We start from the raw sequence: 21,666 nt of genomic DNA on the forward strand, positions 1-21,666 counted from the left end.
CGACCTTGCAGTTGGCAGGATCAGGGAGCACCGAGGAAAACTTGTTTTTGACGTTTTTATGGGAGTCTAACATACACAACGTGCGCCCACCTCAAGTTACAGCTGAATAAAAATGTACTTATGTGTACGCCCGAGGATTTGCCAACCAAAACAAAGATCCGAAAAGTGTCCACGAGCTGAGCCTTCAAAATACAGAAAAGGGCCCGGGATCCCCGTTTTTACCTTCCTGGTACACTCCTGGAATCTCAGGCTAGGGACCTTTGATCTCATTCCTGCCCCTCCCTGGGCAGATGGGGAAACTGAGGCTGGGGCAAGGTCTCCACGCAGAGCCAGGAACATCTCCTGCTCCTTGCCAGCTCTGGGGACTTGGCGCCCTCTCCCACGACAGCAAACTTCGGCGCCCGGGCCTCCGCGCGTCGTGGGGCGAGAGGGAGGCGGAGGGGCCGGAGGAGGTGGGGAGATGGGGGCGCGGCCAAGCGCGGCTCCTCCCCGGGCGGGGCCACCCCTGCGCGCGCGCCGACGCCCCGCCCCTGCCCCCCCGCGCGCGCCCCCGCCACGCTAATTAGGCGCGCGGTTTGTTTACAAACACAGGCGCCGGGCAGGTGCGCGCCGCCCGGACCGAGCGTGACCCGGGTTCGAGGGCGGCTTCCTCGGGCTCCGGGGTCTCGGCCGCGCTCCCGCCTTTTCCACGCCTTCCGGGAGCACCAGGAAATTCGCCCAGAGACGCACGTCCCCCGCGCAGGAGGGAGTGTGGGAGGGCCGCGCAGGCTTGGGCTTGGGGCGGCCGCCCAGGGTCCCCGCGTCGCCGCCTGGCGCCGCGCCCCGCCCCCGCGCGCCCCCCGGGCCGGGCCCGCTCGCGGCCGGGTCGGCGGGGCGGGCGGCGGGCGGGGGCGCGCGGGGCGGGGCGCGGCGCCGGCGGGGCCGGGACATGTAGTCCGCGCGCCGCGGCCTCCCCTGGGCGGCCCCGGCGCGGGCCCGGCCGCGGACTACGACTCCCGCCAGGCGCCGCGGCGCAGCGCATGAGCCCTGCTCGGCTCCGGCGCGTCTATTATGCTGCCGGGGCCGGCGAGCCAAAGAGGAGCCGGCCGCGCGGGCCGGGAGGGGACGGCCGCCGGAGCCGCCGAGGCCAAGTACGCCTTTCTCTTGCTTCCTTGCGCGCGCGGGGCGGCGGGCGGCGCGGGCGGCGGCGGGCCGGGCGGGCCGGGGAGCGCGGCCCCGTGCGCCCCGCGCAGGCCGCCGGCGCGTCCGGGGAGCCGGGCGCCGGGGCCGCCGCCGCCGCCTTTGTGCGCGGCCACGATGCAACAAAGCGCGGCGGCCGCCCGGGGTCGCGGCGGCGGCGGCGCGGGCTCCCTCTTCTCCGCCCTCCGCCCGCTCCCTCTCGGCCGCCCGCGTCCTGGGCTCGGGGGCGTCGCCGCGGCTGGGGCGCGCAGCCCGGAGTTGGCACGGCCCGCGCGCCCCGCGCCAGCCGGCCTCCCGCGCGCCCTCTCTCACGGAAGGGATTTTTTTCCCCCTTTCCTCTGCCCGCCATCTTTCGAAGGGGGGAAATCGAGGAGGACGCGGAGGGGAAGGTGCACGGCGGCGTCCCGGGCCGCGCCGTGCGCTCCGCCGTCACTTTCCCCGCGCGCCCCCGCCCGTCCTGGCTCCCGGCCGCCGCGGGGGCTCGCGCTAGGGCCGTCGCCACGGCAGGGGCGGGGGGCGAGGCCAGGCCTGGGCCCCGGCCTTGCGCGGCCGCCCCAAGAGCCGGCGGCGTGGCGTGGGGGCAGCTTCCTCCCAGAGTTAGGGGCACGGAGCTGACTTTGAGCCCCTTTGAGTTGTTGGGTCGTTGCAGCCAGGCCAGAAGGACAGCCAGTTCCCGTTTTGAAATCAGCCTGAAAAGCGCTTAATCCGGGCGAGGTCGAGGTGGAGCGGGAGGAGCGGGGGTGCTTTGCCTCTTTCCCACTGGGGTGGGCACCGGTGTCACAGCATGGCACAAGCCCACGCGGGGAGAAATGCTCACAGAAACCTCGAATGTCCACATGGCCCTGGTGGGCTCCCGTGAATCAAGCTGGGGACTCGGGGGACGTCCCCCTCCTCTCGCCACCGGTTGCTCATACGGGGTCAGGACTGGGGTGGAGGCCTTGCGCGGCCTCCTTTCCCTCGGGGCCCGGGGGCAGTTTTGGAAAGATGGAAGTGGGGGCACAGGACGGGGTCCGCTAGGAGACCCACCTCGGTCGGGTCCCGGTCCATCTTGTGAGTTCCATCCGTTGGGCCCAGTCCCCAAGTGTCCTGCGACACTTCATTTTGGCTGAAAGCTTTCTCCCCAGAAGTGCGTAACTGGTGTCCCTCCCCCACAGGTTAGCTGGGTTACTGACTGCAAAGGTAATTGGGGGGGGGGGGTGTTTGTATCAGTGGTCTAGCTAACGGCTGGAGGGGCGGGAGGAAAGCAAGCGAAGGAGTCGTTCTGGCCCCTCCTCTTCATGCTCCCCCCCCCCCCCGGACGGAGAAGAAAGTTTTCTTTTTACTCCCCTGTTTTGTAGGCTTTCTCTCTTACTTTTTCCTTTAAAATGGGGGTTCTTTTTCTAGGTCCATGGAGTAGCTCTGGCAGCTCCTGAAATCTATGGAAAGTCGTGTGGTGTGGCATGCCCCCGGGGAGTACTTTTGGCTTTCAAGGGGGTCAAGTAAAGGTCTGAACTCCTGCAAAGGTCAGTCTTCAGGGGTTAGGGACCTCCCCCACCACCACCCTGTCCTCTGGCAGCCCTGAATGCAGCCTCTCACTTGCAAATAAAGCTGTGTGTTTGCCCTTGTCTGTTTTGAGGCCTTGATGTGTGCTGGTGGTTACAGATCAGGAAAGGTAGGGCACATGGTGTTCCTGGACAGGAGGCCATCCAGGCCGGGGCATTCTCTCTGACCTTTCTGGTAACCTCGGGGGCCCCGTGCCTCGGCCCCAGGTGTCTGGAAACCTGCCTCAGAGCAGCTCCTCAGAGGCTTAGATCCAGTCCCAGTCCTGCCACGGGGCGTCCAGGAGGAAGGATTGAAACCCTTTCTCGAGTGGATGGTCAGGGCCGTTCTGATTTTTGTTTTGTTTTTAGAAAGTGGAGTAATTGCTCTCCTGCGACAACAGCTCGCACATGCTTCGGAAGTGAGCTTTGGAGAAAGGACGGGATTTGTAAACACTCTGCTCCCGCCTTTGGCTCGGGAGCAGTTGTGGGCAGAAAGTGAAAGGGGGGGGGCGGGCACGTAAAAAGTGAACCGCCCGGCTGGCTGCTGCGGCCAGCGGCTCCTTCCTGTGCCCTCTTCCTCCAGGTTGGTGAGTTGCCAGCCACCGGAGCCCTGTGCCCAGCAAGTGGTGAGCTGCACGGCCACTTCCTGGTTCTCGGGGGCATAGCTTTCCCTTGGGAGCGCTGGCCGGCTGGCCCGCAGCCCCCGGAGTGGAGCACTAGGTACAAACTAACAGAACGCCACCTCAGTGCCCGGCCGAGGTGTCTGTCTGGCTTTCTGTCCACCACTGGTGGGCCCCGTTCCCTGTTGGTCCATGGGGAGCTGGGGTCGGGTCAGGCGTGGGGGCCCACACAGACTCAAAGCCCACCCTCCCCGAGCAGCTGCAGCTTGGAGCCTGAAGCCACTCTAGAGTTTGCTGGATTTTCAGGGCAGTTCAAGCGGCTGGGTCAGTGGTGTGGATCGTCAAGTAGCCTGGTCCTTTTTCATCCCGCCGACTGATGGCTGGGCTGTAACCGACGGGACCCTCGGGCAGGCCCCGTCTAGCTTGCCTCTGCAGGCTGGTGCCTAGTTGAAGTGTTGTTTGCTTTAACAAGAGGCGGTAGCGAATTATGGCAGAGAGCAGCACCCTGCTCGCTGCATACTCTGGGGGCCCCGGCGACTCAGGTCTGCTTAGGAGCCCTCCCTCCCACCCACTGGAGGCTCTACCTGCTTGATTCAACAGAGGAGATCAGGAGGTGTCAGAGCAGCACTGGGCCGCCTGGCGTGTTTGGTCAGGGGTCCTGGTCACTGCCTAGGTGCCCAGGTGGTGCCTGGCGTGTCGAACCTTCTCAGCATCCACGTGTCCGTGAAGCCCTTGGGCGCCCGTCCCCCTGCCCCGGGTACCTGTGCCTCCTGCCATCGGCGGAGCTTGAGGGCTCTTAAAGGCAAAGTGTCACGTTTTGGGATCATTCACAAGGTCGCGGTTTACACGTGCAGTCTGGCTCCTCTCGACGCGTGTCTAGTGCAGAGATACTGGGAACCTGCGTGTGTGTGACCAGGGGCCTTCAGCTCTGCTGCTGCAGGGCTGTGGGTGAGAGCTTATTTCCTTCGCCAGCTTTTAAGTATTCTGTAAGAGAATCAGTTCTCAGTCACCTCCTCTTTAGGCCTTTGTAACCTGGAGTCAGAGCCAGCCGAAAGACGTGCTGGGGAGGAAGCCCCCGTCCCCCTTGCCGGGGGCCCCTGAACTCCTGGGAGAGTTGGTCAGAAGTTAATGAGCTGCTGGGAAAGTGCTTTTCTGGCTCCTTGGGAAATGTCGCACTGGGGTGCAGCGACGTGTGGGGTGTCTCCTGGTCAGAGTTTTCCGCGTGTGATTGGAAGTTGGGCTTGGTAGCCGGCGTGACAGCAGTTCCAGAAGTGATGTTGAGGAGTGTGATGTTCAGGAGGGTGCCAGTGGGGCTGGAGTGGGGGTGCCTGTCACAGGTGCTAAACGTCATGAGAAGCTGGGGTGAGGGGGGCCCAACTGAGGTCCCCCATAGCTGGGAGCCTCGGACTTGGGGGCAGGAATGTCCTCACCTCCCGTGAGGGCTGAACACGGAGCCTGGCCCTCAGGTGACATCGTCGTGGACACGGCTGCCCACGTGCAGGAGCACGTACACAGCACCGAGCGCATTCGCAGCACCAACCGGCAGGACCCTGCTCGTGTGGTCCCAGAAGGAAGAGGACCTGGGGTAGGCCCTCCCTGTGCAGTGCGGCATGCCAGCGCTGGCATGACAGTGTCGCCGGGCGGTGGGGGGACACGTGGGTGCAAAGGGAGAGAAGGGGCGAGTATGAGTCTGCAGGAAGGGAGTGCTCTCCAGCCCCCAGCTGACCCCCATCTCTCGCACCGTCAGACGGAGCCCTGAGAGCATTGACGGGCACTCGCGATGCCCGCCCAGTGCCAGGAGCTGGGCGTTAAGAGCTTGGGCCCTGCTGGCTGTGGACTCACAGATAAGGCACACACCCTCTCTGTGCTCTGTTGTCTTAGCTGCCTCCGGGCTGTGGCCGTTTGTGGGTGTGGGGTGGGGAGACACGGATGACCGTGTGACTGTCACCTGGGCTGACGGAACCCACCTGTGGACTGGTCACAGGGGCAGAAGGGGCGACGGTGAGTCAAGCCTGCAGGACGTGCTTGGGCTGTAGTGACACCCCCCACTGGTGGATGGTATTCTCAGTAACGGTGAGACAGGTGCCCAGCCTCTGGGAGCCTGTGGGTGGGCATCGCCACCCCAGGGGGAGGCTAACCCCAGTGGTGGGCAGCAGGGCAGGGCCGCCTGGCTGCACTCCCTGTGTTCGGAGAGGGTGCCATTCTCTCTCCAGGGCCTTGAGGCTCCGGGCAGCCTTCCCAAGGGCAGGAGGGGATGTGCGTGCGTGCGTGCGTGTGTGTGTGTGTGTGTGTGTGTGTGTGTCGGGGGGCCCATGAGAGCCTAACAAGGCCCTGATTTACCCAGGCCTGGACACTCCTGGGTCCTACTCTGGGCTTGTGCCTCAGCCTGCCCGTCCTGCTGTTGATCCCCAGAGGCAGCTGGAGTGAGGGGTGGGCAGGGCCAGCTGCCTCCCAACATCGGGACGGGGCTGTGGCCTGCGGTCCCTACATCTCGGCTCCGAGGCCTCGCAGCCCCAGGCCTCTGCTCTCTCAGCCTCATTTCCCATCTGTGAAGTGGGACAATAGGGTAAGAGGTCTCCTGAGGACCACTGCCAGGGGTCCGAGGATGAGGCCTGGCAGGAGGAGAGAGACTTGGAGGGGACGGCCATTTCCTTGGCCGGGTTTGGAACACAGTGACTGGTGCAACTCGGTGGTTTTCTCCTGCTCGGGGTTGCTGATGCACCTGCTTTGGCCTGTGAGTGGGAAGATGTCCTGTTCGCATGGGCAGTGATGGGACAAGGGCTGGGCCTGGTGTGAGTCTGGACCCCACCACTGAGCAGGTGGATGGTGAGTGGATGCTACGATGAGCAGATGGCCAGATGCTCAGGAGGTGCCCCCCTCACTCTGTACGATCTGGAGGGGACAGGTCTAGAGAGGAAAGTCAAGGCCGCGCTGGGCAGACATATGGGCTTGGCGTGGGGAGAGTGGGTTCGGAGCCCTGTCGCGAGCGGCAGTGACCTTTCCAGACTCCTGTTTGTGCTTCTGGAGCGCGGTCCCTGACGGCCCAGGGTGGTGGTGGTCTGTAAATCGTGCACGGTGAAGACGTGGGTTTGGTTCAGCGTCTAAGAGGAGAGAGGCTCTGGGGCACGCCCGGCTCCCTTCCTGCGGTGGAGCAGACCAGCGCCGTGGGCAGCACCCAGCACCAGGTCGACTCCACTGCAGCTTTGTTCTAGAAAGTACCAGAGTCAGTGGAGCCACAGGCACGCGAAGCCTTGCTGCACACGGGACCGCCCCCACCCCCCATAAGTGTGCATGCCCAGCTGACCTGTAGCATCCTCTGCAGGGCAGACTGACCCAGGGAGGATGGCCTCCCTTTGCCTCTCCTGGACCAAGTGTCACACTAGTCACACCATCCTTCTCACTGTGTCCCCTGAAGTCATTCCCCTTCAAGCTGTGGGTCTCTTGCCCCTCCCAGTCCCGTGGAGGGGTCATCAATGCAACAGCTGGCCTGGCCTTGGGGAAGTGCCCTGCAAGGGTGCACGTAGGGGTCACTGGGGCTTCCCAGAGGAATGACACCAGGTTCTGGCCTGCCAGGTATCTGGGCCAGAACTCAGCATTTCTGAGAGTAGGGTGGAGGTGTGTTTCTCCCCACAGCCTCCCGGGGCTTTATACCCAAGAGACGCTGCTGCTGTAGTGTCTGTGTTCTTTCTGTTGATTTTCTTGGGGGGAGGTTGAAAGGCGGGTAGGGACAGAGCCTCGCAGAGGTGAGGGGTGCGACTGGCCTGGCCCCCACGGGGAACAGTGAGCCCCGCTCAGCAGGGCTGGAGACGCCCGGTGTAGCTGGTGTCTTGGGGGTCTGGGTTGAGACTGACATTCCAACAAGAAAGGAAACCGTCAGAGGCTGGCTCCCCGAGCTGGGTGGGTGGGGCAGAGAGAAGGTAAGACATTAGGACAAACTGGATTGAGAAAGCATGGGGAGCATTAGGTGCTCGGTCCTCAAGGTGCCGCTGGGGCAGAGCCAAGGGGACGTGCTGGGGCGTCAGGAAGGGGACCACGGCTGCAGGTCCACGTGCAGGCCAGCCAGTGCCTTAGGACAGTCGTGGAGGAGTGCCCCACACGTTGATGGGACTGGGCCTGCCGTGGTTTGGGTCCCCTGCTGTGGGAGAGCAGGTGTGATCTAGACCCAAGGTGAGCTCCGGGCCGCGGTGCTCCCGGCAGAGGCCACTCGGTGGCAGCCATGGTGGCACTGCTCCCTGCCTGGACAGGGTGTGCATGGGCCCAGAGTGTGCGCAGTGGGTGGGAGGCGGCGGCCAGCAGGTCCCAGCGGGTGGTGGGCCCCCCTGCCTGTCCACCCTTGCTTGGAGCCCCCTGCAGGGCTGCCCTGGGCCCCCTTCGCTGGCCCCACAGATGGAGGCAGTTGGCTTCCTCTGTCACTGATGCCGGCCCTGCCCTCACGGATCCGGTTTCCTGAGGCCTGGAGGGCTAGCCCGGGGTGGCCGCTGGTCAGCGGTGTGCTGCAGAGGCTGGCCTGGCTGCCTGGGGGCAGAGGAGCTGGGGTGGCCGCCCTAAGCCTGGCCCTGGGGCGGCACTTGGCTCCCTGTCTCTGCAGGACTGTGGTGGGGTTCCCAGCCAGTGGCGGGGAGTCTTTGATGTGGAGTGGATGGCCTTGTTCAAGGCCCGGCCCTGCTTCTTTCTGGCTAGGTGACCTTCTGCCCCTTCACCTCTGAGCCTCCGTCCCCACCTGGAAAATGGAGCTCGCGTGACCCCCAGCGATGCCACGCCAGGACAGGGCACAGGAAATGGGGCTGGAGTGTGGCAGTGGGGCCCCAGGGGCATACAGACCCTCTCGGGGAATGGAGAGGAAGCCCACCCCCACCTGCTCAGGAGGCTGGTGTTTGTTGCTGGTGTGCACGGTGGATCTAACCAGGGCAAGAGGGGAGGCCGAGGCGAGAGTGGGCCCGGCCCCTTCCCCCTCCCCGGGCCCTCGGACTGATATCGGGGGCTCAGTCCCTGGCTTGCTTCCTACCTCTGACCACTCCCTCAGTGTTGGTGCCCCCCACGTGCCTCCTCTTCTCCCTGGACATGCCACAGGGTTCCCCCCAGACTCTCAGACGCCCCCAGGGTAGGAGCCTCCTGAGGACCCCCACCCCTCAGTCTGCGTCCTCTTCAGACCCCTGCCCTTCAGTGGTCCAGGCCCCTGCCTACCTTCCCCACCTCATCCTCCCCCGTGGCTGGAGGTACTGGTGAGTGAGCGTCTGTCTGCCCCTCCATCCAGCACCTGGAGGCCCACATCCCCCCACCACCCCTCGGGGTCCCAGCTGCCCAGGAGGCCCAGGTGCGCCGGTCTGCGGTCCTGCCTGTGGTTCGGCGCTGTGGTGGGAATGCCGGTGTTTTTCCATAGTGGCGACTGGACAGAGGTCACCACTCCTTCCCATTTGTCCAGGGACCCTGAATAGCTTTGGACCAGAGCTTCTGCCCTGATGTGTCCCTCTGGGCTGAGCGACCTGCAGGGGTCTGGATTTCTGCATTTTATGTGGGATTCCAGTTCTCCGTGGAGGAAGGAGGGGGGTCGTGGAGACTCGGTCCAGGATCTGGGGAAGGGGCAAGAGAGATGGCCCACAGCCCCCACCCCACAGCCCGGGAGACTGGGGGCACCTCACCTGTCCACTGGCGTGTGGGAAGCGGGCTGGGCGTGCTCGGGGCCCTCCCAGCAGGCCAGCCTCTCCTGTCCCTCAAAGGGCAGCACCGAGCCCCTCGTGGAGTGGAGCTTGTGTAACCTGGGGTCGGGCGGGGGGGACGGGTCAGTGTCCCCCACCCTCCCCTGCTGGCTGCCTACTTTGGAAACTTCCCGTTTGACGTTCTGGGCCCTTCTTCAGCATCCCGCCAGAACCCCAGATCTCTGGGTTTTTGCTTGGTGTTCGAGGGCTTTTGTGGTTTGTCTGAGTTTCCGCTCTGGGCAGTTTCAAGATCTTCTCGTGTCACAGGCAGATTGTCTCTTCACTCTGACTTTCACCCAGATTGGCAGGTGCTGCCTCTCTGTCCTGGCGGGCAGCTTGCGGGAAGGAGGGGAGGTTCTCTGAGCCTCAGTCTCCCCACTGAGACACCGAGCTCCATCCCTGCCGTGCGCAGCCCAGAGTCGAAGGGAGCGCCACGTCCCTGCAGGGCTGCGATGAGGCCGGGACGGTTGCCCGCGCAGGGATGCGTCTGCAATAAGTAGCTGTCTGCAGTGACGCGGCTGCCAGCGGGTGCCGGTTTGTGGTGAGCGCCAGACGCCGACAGCCCGGGAGCAGATGCTGAAGGCTCCTCTACCACGGGCGGCTTAACAGTGAGGTTCACTGCCCCTGCGTTACGTGTACTTACAAACCTCAGGCACTCGTTCTCAAGACTGGTTTCCAGCCCGGCTGGCGTTAGGTGCACCTGCGGGCTCTGAGGCCGCTGAGGTCAAGCTGCACGTCTTGCTCCTGTGTGTTTATCCGCAGAAGATGAGGCTCCCCCGACCCCGGTCCCCCCAGGGGCAGGTGGAGGTGAAGAGCAGACTTTGGAGCTAGTAGATTTTATATTTCTTGTGTCTAATCTTAAGGTGCTGGGGCCTTTCGGGTACCCGCATTTCCCCACAGTCCTGGGTTATTCCACCTGACCTGCCCGCCACGGGGGTCTTCTTCCCTGCCAGGCGAGGGGCATGGGGAGCAAGGTCATGTCCCCCGGATCTCACAGCTGCTGCGGGGGTGGGGGACACAGGGTCCTGAGCACTCAAGGAAAAGGGGGATTCACCCTCTTCCTTTTGGTGGCATAGGGGCTTTCAAATGTGGGCAGGTGGGGGCACAGTACGTAGCCCCCAGGGTGCTCAGCTTCCGCCCTGAGCACTCCTGGTCCTGACTCCTCCAGACCCCCACTCACTTTCAACCCCCCATCACTGAGAAGCAAACTCCAGACATGTTTCATTCATAAGACTTTCAATGCCTTTCTCTAAAAGATAAGGGCTTTTAAAAAACTGTAACTGCAATACAGCTGTCACCCCCAAAGTATTAACATTGAATCTGAAGATCATCAAATAGTATTGAAGTCAACGCCCCTTGGTTCACTTTTCAGCAAGCGTTTCTTGCAGACTGGCTTGGGGCACTGGTGCTGGAGTCCGGGCGCCACCAACCACCAGCCCTCGCCCGCCCCTCGACTGCTGGACCACGAAACGGGGCCAGCTCTGGCCTGTCCTCCCTCCATGCAACATGGGGGACCCTATGGGGGGTTCCTGGGCTGGGCACACAAGCGGTCCCCAGCGACCGGCAGCCTTCCTTGTCACTGGGCCACCATCCTCCCTCCCAACCCCGACACCAGAAAGCTCTGCGGATAGAGCCTTTTCCCTAATTCTTTTGCAGCTGATCACAGGCTGTCTGTGGTCATTATGTATCCTCAGGAGGAACATTCGATGTTTCCCTGCATAATATTGTATTTGATTTGGGATGTTCTCTCAGACCCTGGGGGTGGGGTATGTGTGAGAGACGCCCCCCAACACACACGGGTTGGTTTCTGAAACTCGCCGGGTCCTGAAATCCAAAAGGCTCTTGGTGCCAACACACCCGGCTCCGAGGAGAGACAGACGATGAGTGGCGTCCGGCTCTGGCCAGCCCTGCGAGGCCTCAGCCGTGGCCCTGGTGATGGCGATTGCTCCCGGTCCTTTCGCTTCTGGTCGCTGGCTGCTCGTGTCCTGAGTGGGATGGGTGCTGGGGCCTTAGGGAGGTCAGGTGTCCCCAGCTCTCAGCTGTCTGCGGGGGAGCCCTGGTTGCCAAAGGGCCTCCGTGCCCCCTGGAGGACAGCGCCTGTCCCGAGAGCCAGCGGGGCGCCGTGGTGAGAGCTCTGAGTGCCTTGGGCCTCGGTTTCCCTGTCTGCATCCAGCGCCCAGGAAGTGCTGCCATGGGCTGACGAGGGACCCTGAGAAATGGGGTCCCAGCCAGGCTTTCTCTTTTGTGACCCCCTCCTGGTGTCCTCACCCAGCCACGACAGGGTTGGACCACGGGATGGAGCTGGACCCTCTGGCGCCCCCACTCTGAGTTTGCCTTTGTTTCCGTCGAGGAGAAGGTGGTGGAGGTTCTCCGGCAGTGCATGCAGGACCAGGGCCAACTGGCCCCTATAGCAGTTGCCCATTTCTTCTACTCCCAGCCGGAGAGGCCAGGCGGGCAGGGCAGACAGGGCAGCCAGGCTACTGTCCCCAGGCGGGACCTGGGCGTTTCTCTTCAGCCTGGCATGGCTGAGGGGAGGGGCTGGGACATCCCTTGTTCCCTCAGACCCCAGGCCTGGGGGGCTGAGCTGCTGTGGGAGAAGCAGGTGTCCCCTTGTTCTCTGGTGGAAGTGCTCCTTCTGTCTTCGTGTATGTCCTCTCTTCTGCCTGGTTCCCAGCTCCTGGCCAGGTCGGCTCAGCTGGGCGGATTGAGGCTTTCAGCCAGGACCACGTGGAGCTGGGAGGGGAGTGAGGGCTGGTTCTGGTCCATTGGGATGTGGAGGCTGGGAGAGGTGGACGGCTGTGTTTGTGTTGGGCAGACATGTTAAATATCTGCACATGCTGGGTCCCCTCCCAAGCGTGACCTCGTTTTGTCCACATGGCACCCAGATGAGGGTGACCTTCGGGCTCTGGTCCCATCCTCTTGCTGTGCTGCGTCCCCTCCCCAGATGGCTTCAGAACCAGGGATACCTCCTTTCCTCCCAGCCCAAGGGGCCAGTGTCTCCCAGCTCTCTAGCCCTCAGCCGGGATGTCCCTGGCCCCCCACGTCCTTGTGGATGGGAAGCCGTGACACCTCATCTGGTCCACAGGGTGGGGCTGGGGGCACTCGATAGGTGACGGCTGTGCTGGGCACTCTTCATTTTACAGCTGGGACCCCGGGCTCAGGGAGGTCAGCCAAGGAGGGGGAGCCGGGGTTTGAGCCCTGGCGTGGCAGACCCCACTGGGCGCTCCTCACTGCCCTTCTGCGCAGCCCTCTTCACGTCTCCAGCCAGCCGTTAGACTCAGGCCTGGGCCTGTAGGAGGGCCGCTGCTGGCCCGGGCAGCCCCTTCCCAGGCTTCTCACCTGGTGTCCTTGCCGGCAGGTGGCAGCAGGGCCATCTTGTTTTTTAAGTGACTGGGACCTCTCGGCCCGTGGTCACCTGTGTTGCCAGGAGCCAGGTCAGGAAGGCACAGGGTCCTGGGCTTATGTCCCCGAATCCCCACACGGGTGGGCCCAGGAAATACCCTGAGGATGGAGGAGCCTCAGCTTCATAGTCTGTGCAATGGGCACCGTGAGTCTGACCTCATAGGGTCACGTGGGTGTCTCACCCGCAGCAGAGGTGAACGGCTTGTGGCCGTGGCTGACCACCCACCTTTTTCTTGGTGTTTTCTCCAGTCTGCTAACCCCGGCCTCATCCAGGAGGGCAGCCAGTGAGGTCTGGGCTGGAGTGTGGGGCTGCGAGGCACGGTGTCAGAGCGTGTCCCCCCCCACGGGGCGAGGCGAGCAGGTGGGTGCTGGCTGATGGTGTCTGCCCTACTCTCAGACTCGTCACAGGGCTGTTCCTGAGAACTCCGGGGATCGCCAGGCACCGTGGGGGACAGGCGGGCACCCTGGGCGTTCACGAGACCACGGGCACTGCGGGGGTCCATGGGGCACCCCAGGAGCTGGAGTTGGGCTTTTCCACGCGTCTTACCTCCATCTTGTTTTAAACCTCGACGTTGCGTTGCAGCTTTGTCCGTTGCTGATTTTCACTTCAGGCCTGAACCCCGTGAGAGGGTCAGCTAGCAGTCTGAGTTTTCCTTTCTCTCTGGAAGCAGCATTTGCCTTCCTGGTCTCGAAATGTGGCCCTGATCCCCCACCCACACGGGGGCAGCTGACGGACAGCACAGCTGCTCTGCGTGTCGCCAGCCCAAGCGGCGGGAGCTGTGGGCGGCCCGCCCGTGGTTTCCGTGTCTGGGGTCTGCCCTGACAAGTGAGCTCTCTTGGGATTTCTCGAGCGGTCTGGGCAATGCGGGAGTGGCCGACTGGAGCCCCGGGGCTGGCAGCCCTGCTGAGGGCCAGCCCAGACTTTGGGGGTGTTGCAGCCCCAGGATTTCCCCCTCAGGGAACTCTCTGGGCTGCTCGGGGCAGTGTCCCCAGGCCTCAGAGGAGGGCAGACAGGCTCCGAGCCACTGGGAGCCTGGGCTGACTGAGGCGGCCGTGGTTGGTTGGTTTGTGTTTGAGCATTTTTTCAAAATAGAAATTAATCCTTTACACTCTTCTCTTTTTGCAAACATAGCATGTTCCACAAAAAAAAATCTGCCCATTCAGAAACCCAAGCAGAAAGTGACAACCCTGTTCTCCCGGGGTCCCAGGAGGTGCTTCTCCGTCACCTCCCTGCCTCCTGGTGGGGACTTCCCAAGTCGGTGTGGGTGTCCTTCTTGTCCGTGTCTGTGGCGGTCCGCGTCTGTGGTGTCGGCACACAGACATCTTCTGGGTTATTCAGTGTCTGTCTGGTTGGAGAGGCAGCGAGGGGAAGGCAGGCCAGGCACCCGCTGCAGCTCTGCTCGCCCGAGACTCGTCGTCTGCTGCGCTTTGAGGACAGGCAACTGTGGACGTGACCAGCCCTCAGCCTGGGCTCCGTCTGAAGGGTGAGGACGTGCATGCTCCAGCAGGGAGCGATGTGACCTCTGCACTCTTCCCCGACCCTAGAGGGGACAGCTCGGGGTGGCCTGTGCAGTGTTATGGTCAGGGAGCCCATCTTTTAGCCTGCCTCCCTCCCTTCCTGGGGCAGCTCTGGGAGCCGGGGGTGTTTTCCTGCTGGAGAGGGGTCCTGCCCATCCAGAGCCGGCACGGCTCTTTCCGGGAGGTGGGTCCTGGTGCCTGGGATGGAAGGGGCTTGTGGGGGGCCCCAGCCTCTCACGCTCTGGCAGCTCTTCCTTCTTCCCTGTCGAGCTGGTGCCCAGGCTGCCAGGGACAGAGCACAAGCCAGGAGGCAGCTGTGAGGCCAGGGGAGGGCTGCCCCGCCTGTCTCTGCTGTGGGGGAGGGCCGTGCGCCGCCACCCTGACGGAGGACACCAGGCCCCCACGGTCATCCTCTTGTTTTTGCAGGGGTCTGAGAGCGTGGGGTGCCCCCCGCCCCATTTCAGTGGAGGTGTTGGGGTGGCATTCATGTTTGCAGAAGAGAAGGGTGTCCCGTCACCGTGTGCAGCCCCCGTGGGTTGTGGGGCATCCATCTGCAGGACGCATGCCAGGAGTTCTTAGCTCGTGTCCCCTCTAAGCCTCACAGACCCACTGGAGCTGGCGGTGTTTCCCCTGGAAACAGGCAGCTGGGTTGTCTGCGTCATGTGGGATCACCCTGTAAGTACCTGTGCCAGGCTCAGCCTCCTGGCTTTTGCTGGGCCAGGCTGGGCTGCCGTGCTGCCGGCGGGCACTCACCCCTGGGTGGAGGGATGCGTTTCCGTGTTTGTGGCTGGAGCTGGCTTCCTGCTCAGCGGTGGGTTGGAGCCGTGTGGGTCGGTGGTTGGAAGAGGGAGGGAGGCAGATGGCGAGGCCTCTGTCCTGAGGGCAGCATAAGCACGTCCCTGCAGCGAGCCATTTCTGTCCATCCTTGTGCTTGGAGGATACTGGCCTGTGCGTGGCCAGCAGCTGTGGGCCCCGTGTCCCCGCAGGTCAGTTTCAGCCCCTGGCTGCATTCTGCCCGTTCCCTGGCTCCCTGGGCCGTGCAGGAGCACCAGGTACTGGGAGCTCGCCCACTGCCCCACACCTGGGGACCCACAACGGTGCCCTAGGCCGTCTTCTAGGCACTGGGAGGCAGCAGGGACACACCACGTCCTTCCCTCCTGGAGCTCCAGGGACCCGTCGCAGTGGTCATAGTGGAACTGTGTGGTGATCAGTGCCTGTCCACCGCCAGCCTGAGTGCTCTGTGTGTTTGACTCTTTTCATCTCCAAGAGCCCTGGGGGGACAGAGGGGGACTGGATCCCATGGCTGGCGAGGGGCAGAGCTGGGATTGGGATGGGGAGGCTGGCCCCAGTGTCTGCTCTGCAGCCCTGAGCTGTCCAGGGTTTGGGACATTCCAGGAGGTTCCGGGAGGCCCTGGCAGGCGGTGGCATTGGAGCAGAAAGACCTGAAGGAGGCGAGGGTACTAGCCTGTTGCCCCAGCAAGGGAGGCTGCAGCGGCCCTGGCAGGGAGCAGAGTCACAGGTGACGTTGGCCCCTGCAGGTCAGAGCTGGGACCATGCTCTCACGCTGAGCCGGATGGAGTCGCCAGAGGGTTTTGAGCTAATCAGTGACTTGATCTGACTGGGGTTGTTTGAGTTGGACCACCGCTGCTGTGGAGGCTAGACCGTCCATCAAGGGAAGGGCAGACCCACAGCGGGCTTCACGGAGGTTCCAGCAGGAGGCGGCGGTGCTGGGGCCAGACGTGGTCAGACTGTGGCTATGCTTGGATTTGCTGACCCGCCGGGGATGGAGGTGGGGCAGCGAGGCGTTAGGACCCAGGTTTGCGCCAGGCTCTGGCGGCTGCCACCTAGCTCCTCCCATTTGACATTATGACAAGTACATGTAAAAACCTACAGTGCAGCAGAGTGCTCGCATGCCCCTCAGAGGGAAGATTCTGCGTGCAGCCCCCAGTCTGTTCTGTGTCCCACACGTAAAGGCGGGGCCACTGGCTTTCTCCTGAGAGATGGTGGGGACTTCAGTGTCAAAGTGGCCTGTTCATTGTTTTACTGTGCATGCTCATCTAGGCTCTAGTTGGTCGTCATCTGATGACACGCAGGGCTGCAGTGGCCTGTTGCTCTCCAGCTCTGTGCTCAGAGAGCATTTCCAAAAGCCCGGCGGGGGCTGGGGTGAGGTCTGCAGTAGCCCCCCACCCCCACCCACACACACTTACTGAGCGTCTAGGGTCAGATCCGCCTTCTGCTGCCCTCCCAATTGGCCGAGCGCTGGCTGTGTCACAGCCTGGCCGTCATCACAAACCCAGAGCAGGTTCTCATGGTTACGTTAGAACCTCGCTCGGCGGGCGGCCTCACTCGAGAGGGGCTCGGCTCTGTCGGTGTCGGGTCGATGTCGTAGCTCTCTACGTGTGAATCATTCCCTAAAAAATTGCCGAGGTCGAGAACAGTGTCAAGTCGGTCCCCAGCAGACAGGCGGTTGGTGGGCAGTGAGTGAGAGTGGCCTCGTGCGTGGCCCCCACGTGGACGGCCGCCTTCCTGCCAGTGCAGTTGTCCACCTGCCTGGGAGGCAGGTGCTCACGTTATCCCCCCTCGCCTGCGTCTCTCCTCCCCCAGCCTGAGAGTGGTGGTTACAGAGTGGTTCTGTGACAGGTGAGGGTTGCCTTGACCAAGCTGAGAGGCTCGAGCGAGCTGAACCGGCCTCGCCATTACCCCATGGGTGTGCTCAGGGGAGCCCGCCGAGGCTGGGGCTCGGGCTGACTGGCCTTTTTCTGCCATCCCCTCTCCCCCGTAGGTGCTGCTTGGTTGGGCCCGGAAATGGGACGTCGCGCCTCTGGGAGGAGCACAGAGGAAGTGAGGGCCTCCCCGAGCCGCTGCTGTGACGGCCAGTGAGCGAGCAGCTGGAGGATGTCCACCACGGCCACGGTCGCCCCCGCGGGGATCCCGGCAGCCCCGGGCCCCGTGAACCCGCCCCCGCCGGAGGTCTCCAACCCCGCCAAGCCCGGCCGCAAGACCAACCAGCTGCAGTACATGCAGAATGTGGTGGTGAAGACGCTCTGGAAGCATCAGTTCGCCTGGCCCTTCTACCAGCCCGTGGATGCAATCAAGCTGAACCTGCCAGTGAGTCCCCACTCCCTGCTGCCATCCCCCGCCCTTCTGTTGCCCTGACTCTTCTGGCTTTAGTGAAGGTGGTGCCCGTGATGCGGCTGGTGCTGGGAAAACAGGCATAGCCTGTGCCTCAGGAGCCTGCCATCCTAGGGCCCATAGTGACCAAGGAGCAGAGGGGTGTGGGAGAATGGAGGGCAGCTGCCCCCTGGGTGCACAGGGTGCAGGGAGTAGGGAGATACATGCCTCCTGGGTAGAAGAGCATGGGGACCAGGGACTGACAGTGATGGGGCTTCAGAGCAGAGGCTCCCTTGTGTCTTCATTCTGTCCCTGTGTACCCTCCTGCCCTCGAGGTCAGATGCTCAGTGTGGGGTGGGGCACGTTTTTGGGGGACGGCGCCCCAGCTGGATGCTCAGTGCTGACCTGACCGTCTGGTGGCTTTCTTCTCTAGACCCAAATAGAGCCCTGAGTGATGCCAGGGGAGCCCTGGGCCGGCACGTGGTGGCCTGGGTTCTGGGCCCAGCTCGGCCGCCGGTCACCTGCAGGCCCTTGAGCGAGGTTGGGAATCCAGGAGGGGACTTGGACCCATCTCCAGAGTGTAGACAGCGCTAGGGTCTGCCCCACTCCCTGGTTCTGTGTGTCTCTTGGAACCTCCCCTCCACACAGAATCCTTGTCAGGCGCGAGGGTTGGCAGGAGTCAGGAGCTGGCCGAGTGCTCGCCCCAGACCACACACCCACCTGCCCTCGATGACCAGAAACTACCTTTGGCCCAGCCCCGGGACCCAGCTCACCCAAGAAGACCACTGTGTACAATCACTGTGCTTGGGAATTGTAAAAATAATGGTGTTGAATCCATTAGTAAGGCCTCTGAACATTTCTCTCCTAGGATTATCATAAGATAATAAAAAACCCAATGGATATGGGGACGATTAAGAAGAGACTAGAAAATAATTATTATTGGAGCGCAAGCGAATGTATGCAGGACTTCAATACCATGTTTACAAATTGTTATATTTATAACAAGGTAAGAAAATCATGTGACGAGGGCCCCAGGTGCCATTGTGTGCTGCCCACCGGCCCAGGGGAGACCTGCAGGGGTAAAGTGCCATCCCAGGGGCGGCTCTGGCTGGGGTGGCACACTTGGGACCCTCATTGGGACTGCGTTGCTCTGGGCAGAGGCCGGTGCCAGCTGGGCCAGGCATTTTGCAGCAGCTCTCAGACGGGCTCAGAGCACATCACAGCCTCACGCTCAGCCCTTCTCCGGCCACGGTGCCCACGTGCGATTCCTGCACACGGCCTGTCTCAAGTGTTATTGCTTGGCGTGGGCCCACATCCCCTTCTGGAGGGAGTGATAATTGAAACAGCCTTTTCAGAGGGAGCCAACATGTATCAAATACGTTAAAAGGTCCGTAGCCCTGGACCCAGAAATCCCGCCTCTAGAAATGCTAGAGGAATCCGTACAGGCTCACCTTGGTGGAAACTTACCGCACGACACGCACAGCCGTCAGAGATCGGCGGAATCCACTGTGACATCCACGTGCAGCTGCCCAGAATGACGTAGAACACTTCACAACAAGGGGAATCGTCCACAGGCTGGTTTTTAGTGAGAGGAGCAGATTAGGGGGCTCCATACCATCCCAGTTCAGTGGGTGTCTGGCTTCTTCTCAGTGGTGACGTGATAAAGATGAGTGGGAATCTGGAGTTGAAGGCTCTCTTTCTCCGTGTGATGAGATGAAGGGTGATTTTTATTTGTGCTTTTCTGAACTCTTCCAAGAGTTTCCACGTTAAAATGTATTTCTTTTGCCTCCCTCCTGCCCCATCAGATCTCTTAGCAAATTTTTAAATAAAGGTTCTCTTGGGCCTCACCTGGCGATATCTTTTGCAAGTGCACGGCTCTGTTCCCAACACCTAACCTCGGCTCTCTGTGTCTTCAGCCCACAGATGACATAGTGCTCATGGCCCAAGCCCTAGAGAAAATTTTTCTGCAGAAAGTGGCCCAGATGCCCCAGGAGGAAGTTGAATTATTACCCCCTGCTCCAAAGGGCAAAGGCCGGAAACCGGCTGCGGGAACCCAGAGTGCAGGTAACAGGGTGGACAGGTGAGGTCATCCTGTCCTGGGCCCCCGGGCAGATGGGCTGGGGTGCTGATGACAGCGTCTCTTCTGTGGGGCCCTCGGCCCCTCCGAGCTCAGTTTCCCCGTCTGTGCAGTTGGGGCAATGATGAGATGAGCTCCAGGAGCCAGGTCTCAGCTGTGTGTGGCCGGTAGGCAGTTCAAGACATGGCTGGTCCTCGGTGACATTGTTACTGTCTGCCTTTGAGCCCGCTCTGGGGAGGAGATTGTGGTCTTGCTGTATGCCCGGGCTCCTCCTCCTGGCCCCGACTCTGAGGCCACCTCTCCTGGAAGCCTGGACGGAAGCCAGCCTGTCTCTTTGTCCTGTCCTAGGACTTTGTCTCTGGCACGTGTTGTATTCTCTGTGATGGGAGAGGGGCTGTATCACCTGTCGGCGAGTGAGGTGGGGATTAGGATTAACTCGGGGAGTCCTGGGGTCTTACCTGGTCCGGGAAGCCAGAATGAGGTGTGTCCCAGTGGACTGACTGGGCGGCCCAGCCCTCAAGAGAGGCAGGGATGGGTCGCCAATGCCGCCAGCTACCCTGCTTTGCAGGCGGGGCCTGTGGGTGGTCACTGGTTACTGATGGACTCGGAGTTAACCCCCGGTTGCTTGGGTGCAGGCCTGGCTTTCACCTCCCAGGCTGCTTGGCTTCATTCAGACTGTGGTCTCTGGCCAGAGGGGCGAGGCCTTCCATTTGTTCGGTGAGCACCCGTGGAGGCGGGCTCTGTGGAGGTGGCCAAGGTGCAGGGCCAGGAGTCTCAGGAGGACAGGCTCTCTGGCACCTGGTATGCTCTGGCTGGAGGGGGTATGGTCCAGGAAGCTTCTGGAAGTGTGGCGTTTGTTCTGTCTGGCTAGTAGAGCCTGGAATGTTCAGCCTCCTTTCCTTGTCTTCAAGGTACACAGCAAGTGGCAGCCGTGTCCTCTGTCTCCCCAGCGACCCCCTTTCAGAACGTCCCCCCCACTGTCTCCCAGACGCCCGTCATTGCTGCCACCCCTGTGCCAACCATCACTGCAAACATCACGTCAGTCCCCGTCACCCCGGCTGCCGCCCCACCTCCTCCCGCAACGCCCATCATCCCTGTAGTCCCTCCCACGCCGCCCGTCATCAAGGTGAGCGTACCTGGGGCTTGAGGTCGGCCGGGGTCTGAGCACTGGCCCGGGGTCCTGGGTTCTGGCAGTGTGGGGCTGGGCAGGAGGGGAGCTCTGCTGCCTTTCCCTGGGCACCAGCCACTTGTCGGGCCTTTGGTCCACATGTCCCCAGAGGGGTTCTCTCTGTGCCCGTGAGGTCGGGCCGTTGTTCCTGACGCAGACGAGGAGACCGAGGCTCAGGGGGCTACAGGTCACACAGCTGGTGAGGGTGGGCTGCGCTTGAACCCCAGTGTCTCTGGCCTGAGCCCTGGCCTTTGCAGTCCATGGTCAGGGTGGGGAAGGCGTGGGAGATGACAGGGGTGGGAGGGGCCCCGGCTGGCCCCCGCTCACACTCGGATTTACGCTTGGCACGGGGAGGGTGGTGGTGGGTGCAGCTGAGGAGCTGGCCCCTAGACACAGCGGCCTCCACCTCGTGCCCCTATTAACGTGAGTGCTAGCACGTGTGTCTCCCCCGCTTGGCTGGGAGCTTCTCGTGGCAGGGACTGTCCTGGCCGGGTCTGGGCTCCAAGTGGGTGCTCCCTGCGAGGACGGCTGAGTCTCCCACCCTGAGCCGGCCCTGTGCTGGGCACTGACGTGTGTCGTCTTCTCCGATTTGACCCTCACAGCGACCCTCTGGGGCAGACAGTATTTCCCCCATCTTACAGATGAGGAAGCAGGCGCTCAGAGGGGTTAAATGGCTCCCCCAAGGTAAAATGCCGCCTCCGTTGCTTTCCCTCCCCCGTGGCCTTCACTGCCTGCACTTCGGGCGGCGCCTGGCCAGGCCGCCTCACACAGCGCCCGGCTGGTTTTGGAGCATGTCCCGTTTGCCATGGCCAGATGAGCCCCCCAGGTCCTCTGTGGCACGCGCTTGCATCCCGTGGGTGCCCGTTAAGTGTTTTGTGGATAGCCAGCTCGTGCCCCTGCCGGCGTGGGTGCGGCGGCTTGGCTGGGGCAGTGACTAGTGACCATTGTGGCGCTCTCGACAGCAGAACGCGGTGAGATGGTCAGCCCTGGCACTTGTGGCCCCCAGGGGCTTCTCTGCCTGAGCTGACGTGAGGGGCACCTGCTGAGCTGGTCTCGGGGTCATGGCCTGGATGCCCGTGGGCCCTGGGGCTGGTCGTTGTGCCTGGGGAGATCCGCGCGGCCCAGGACACCGGGTGTTAAACGTGCTCTCACCGTCCCGTGTGACTGCCTGCTCTCGACACGGCCCTAAGAGGCTCCGTGGATCATTTCAGCATTTCCTGTCCTTGCGGAAAATAGGTCTCTGTGGCTCCCACTGCCTTCAGGGTCCCGTCCAGACCCGCCCACTCACTCAGCCCCCTGGAGTCCTTGTCCCAAACCTGCTGCTGCTGCTGCTTGTGTCTCGTAGTCGGGCCCCCGCCCCCGCCCGGCATGCTCT

The 21,666-nt window shown here is 62.6% G+C and overlaps 1 protein-coding gene across 1 annotated transcript in view; it reads left to right on the forward strand.

Moving 5' to 3' along the window:
• Positions 1-1,013: 1,013 nt before the first annotated feature.
• BRD3 (bromodomain containing 3) overlaps positions 1,014-21,666 on the forward strand; it is a 38,010-nt gene continuing 17,357 nt past the window's right edge. The window contains exons 1-5 of the mRNA XM_087418833.1: positions 1,014-1,130; positions 16,718-17,043; positions 17,915-18,052; positions 18,963-19,110; positions 20,035-20,249. Of these exons, the coding sequence (XP_087274959.1) occupies positions 16,831-17,043; positions 17,915-18,052; positions 18,963-19,110; positions 20,035-20,249 (714 nt within the window). The 5' untranslated portion in view covers positions 1,014-1,130; positions 16,718-16,830. The remainder of the gene's footprint in view (positions 1,131-16,717; positions 17,044-17,914; positions 18,053-18,962; positions 19,111-20,034; positions 20,250-21,666) is intronic.

Source organism: Ceratotherium simum, chromosome 29 (assembly GCF_057802395.1).
Source record: "Ceratotherium simum simum isolate JZ-2026a chromosome 29, ASM5780239v1, whole genome shotgun sequence".
In the NCBI taxonomy this organism is placed as follows: domain Eukaryota; kingdom Metazoa; phylum Chordata; class Mammalia; order Perissodactyla; family Rhinocerotidae; genus Ceratotherium; species Ceratotherium simum.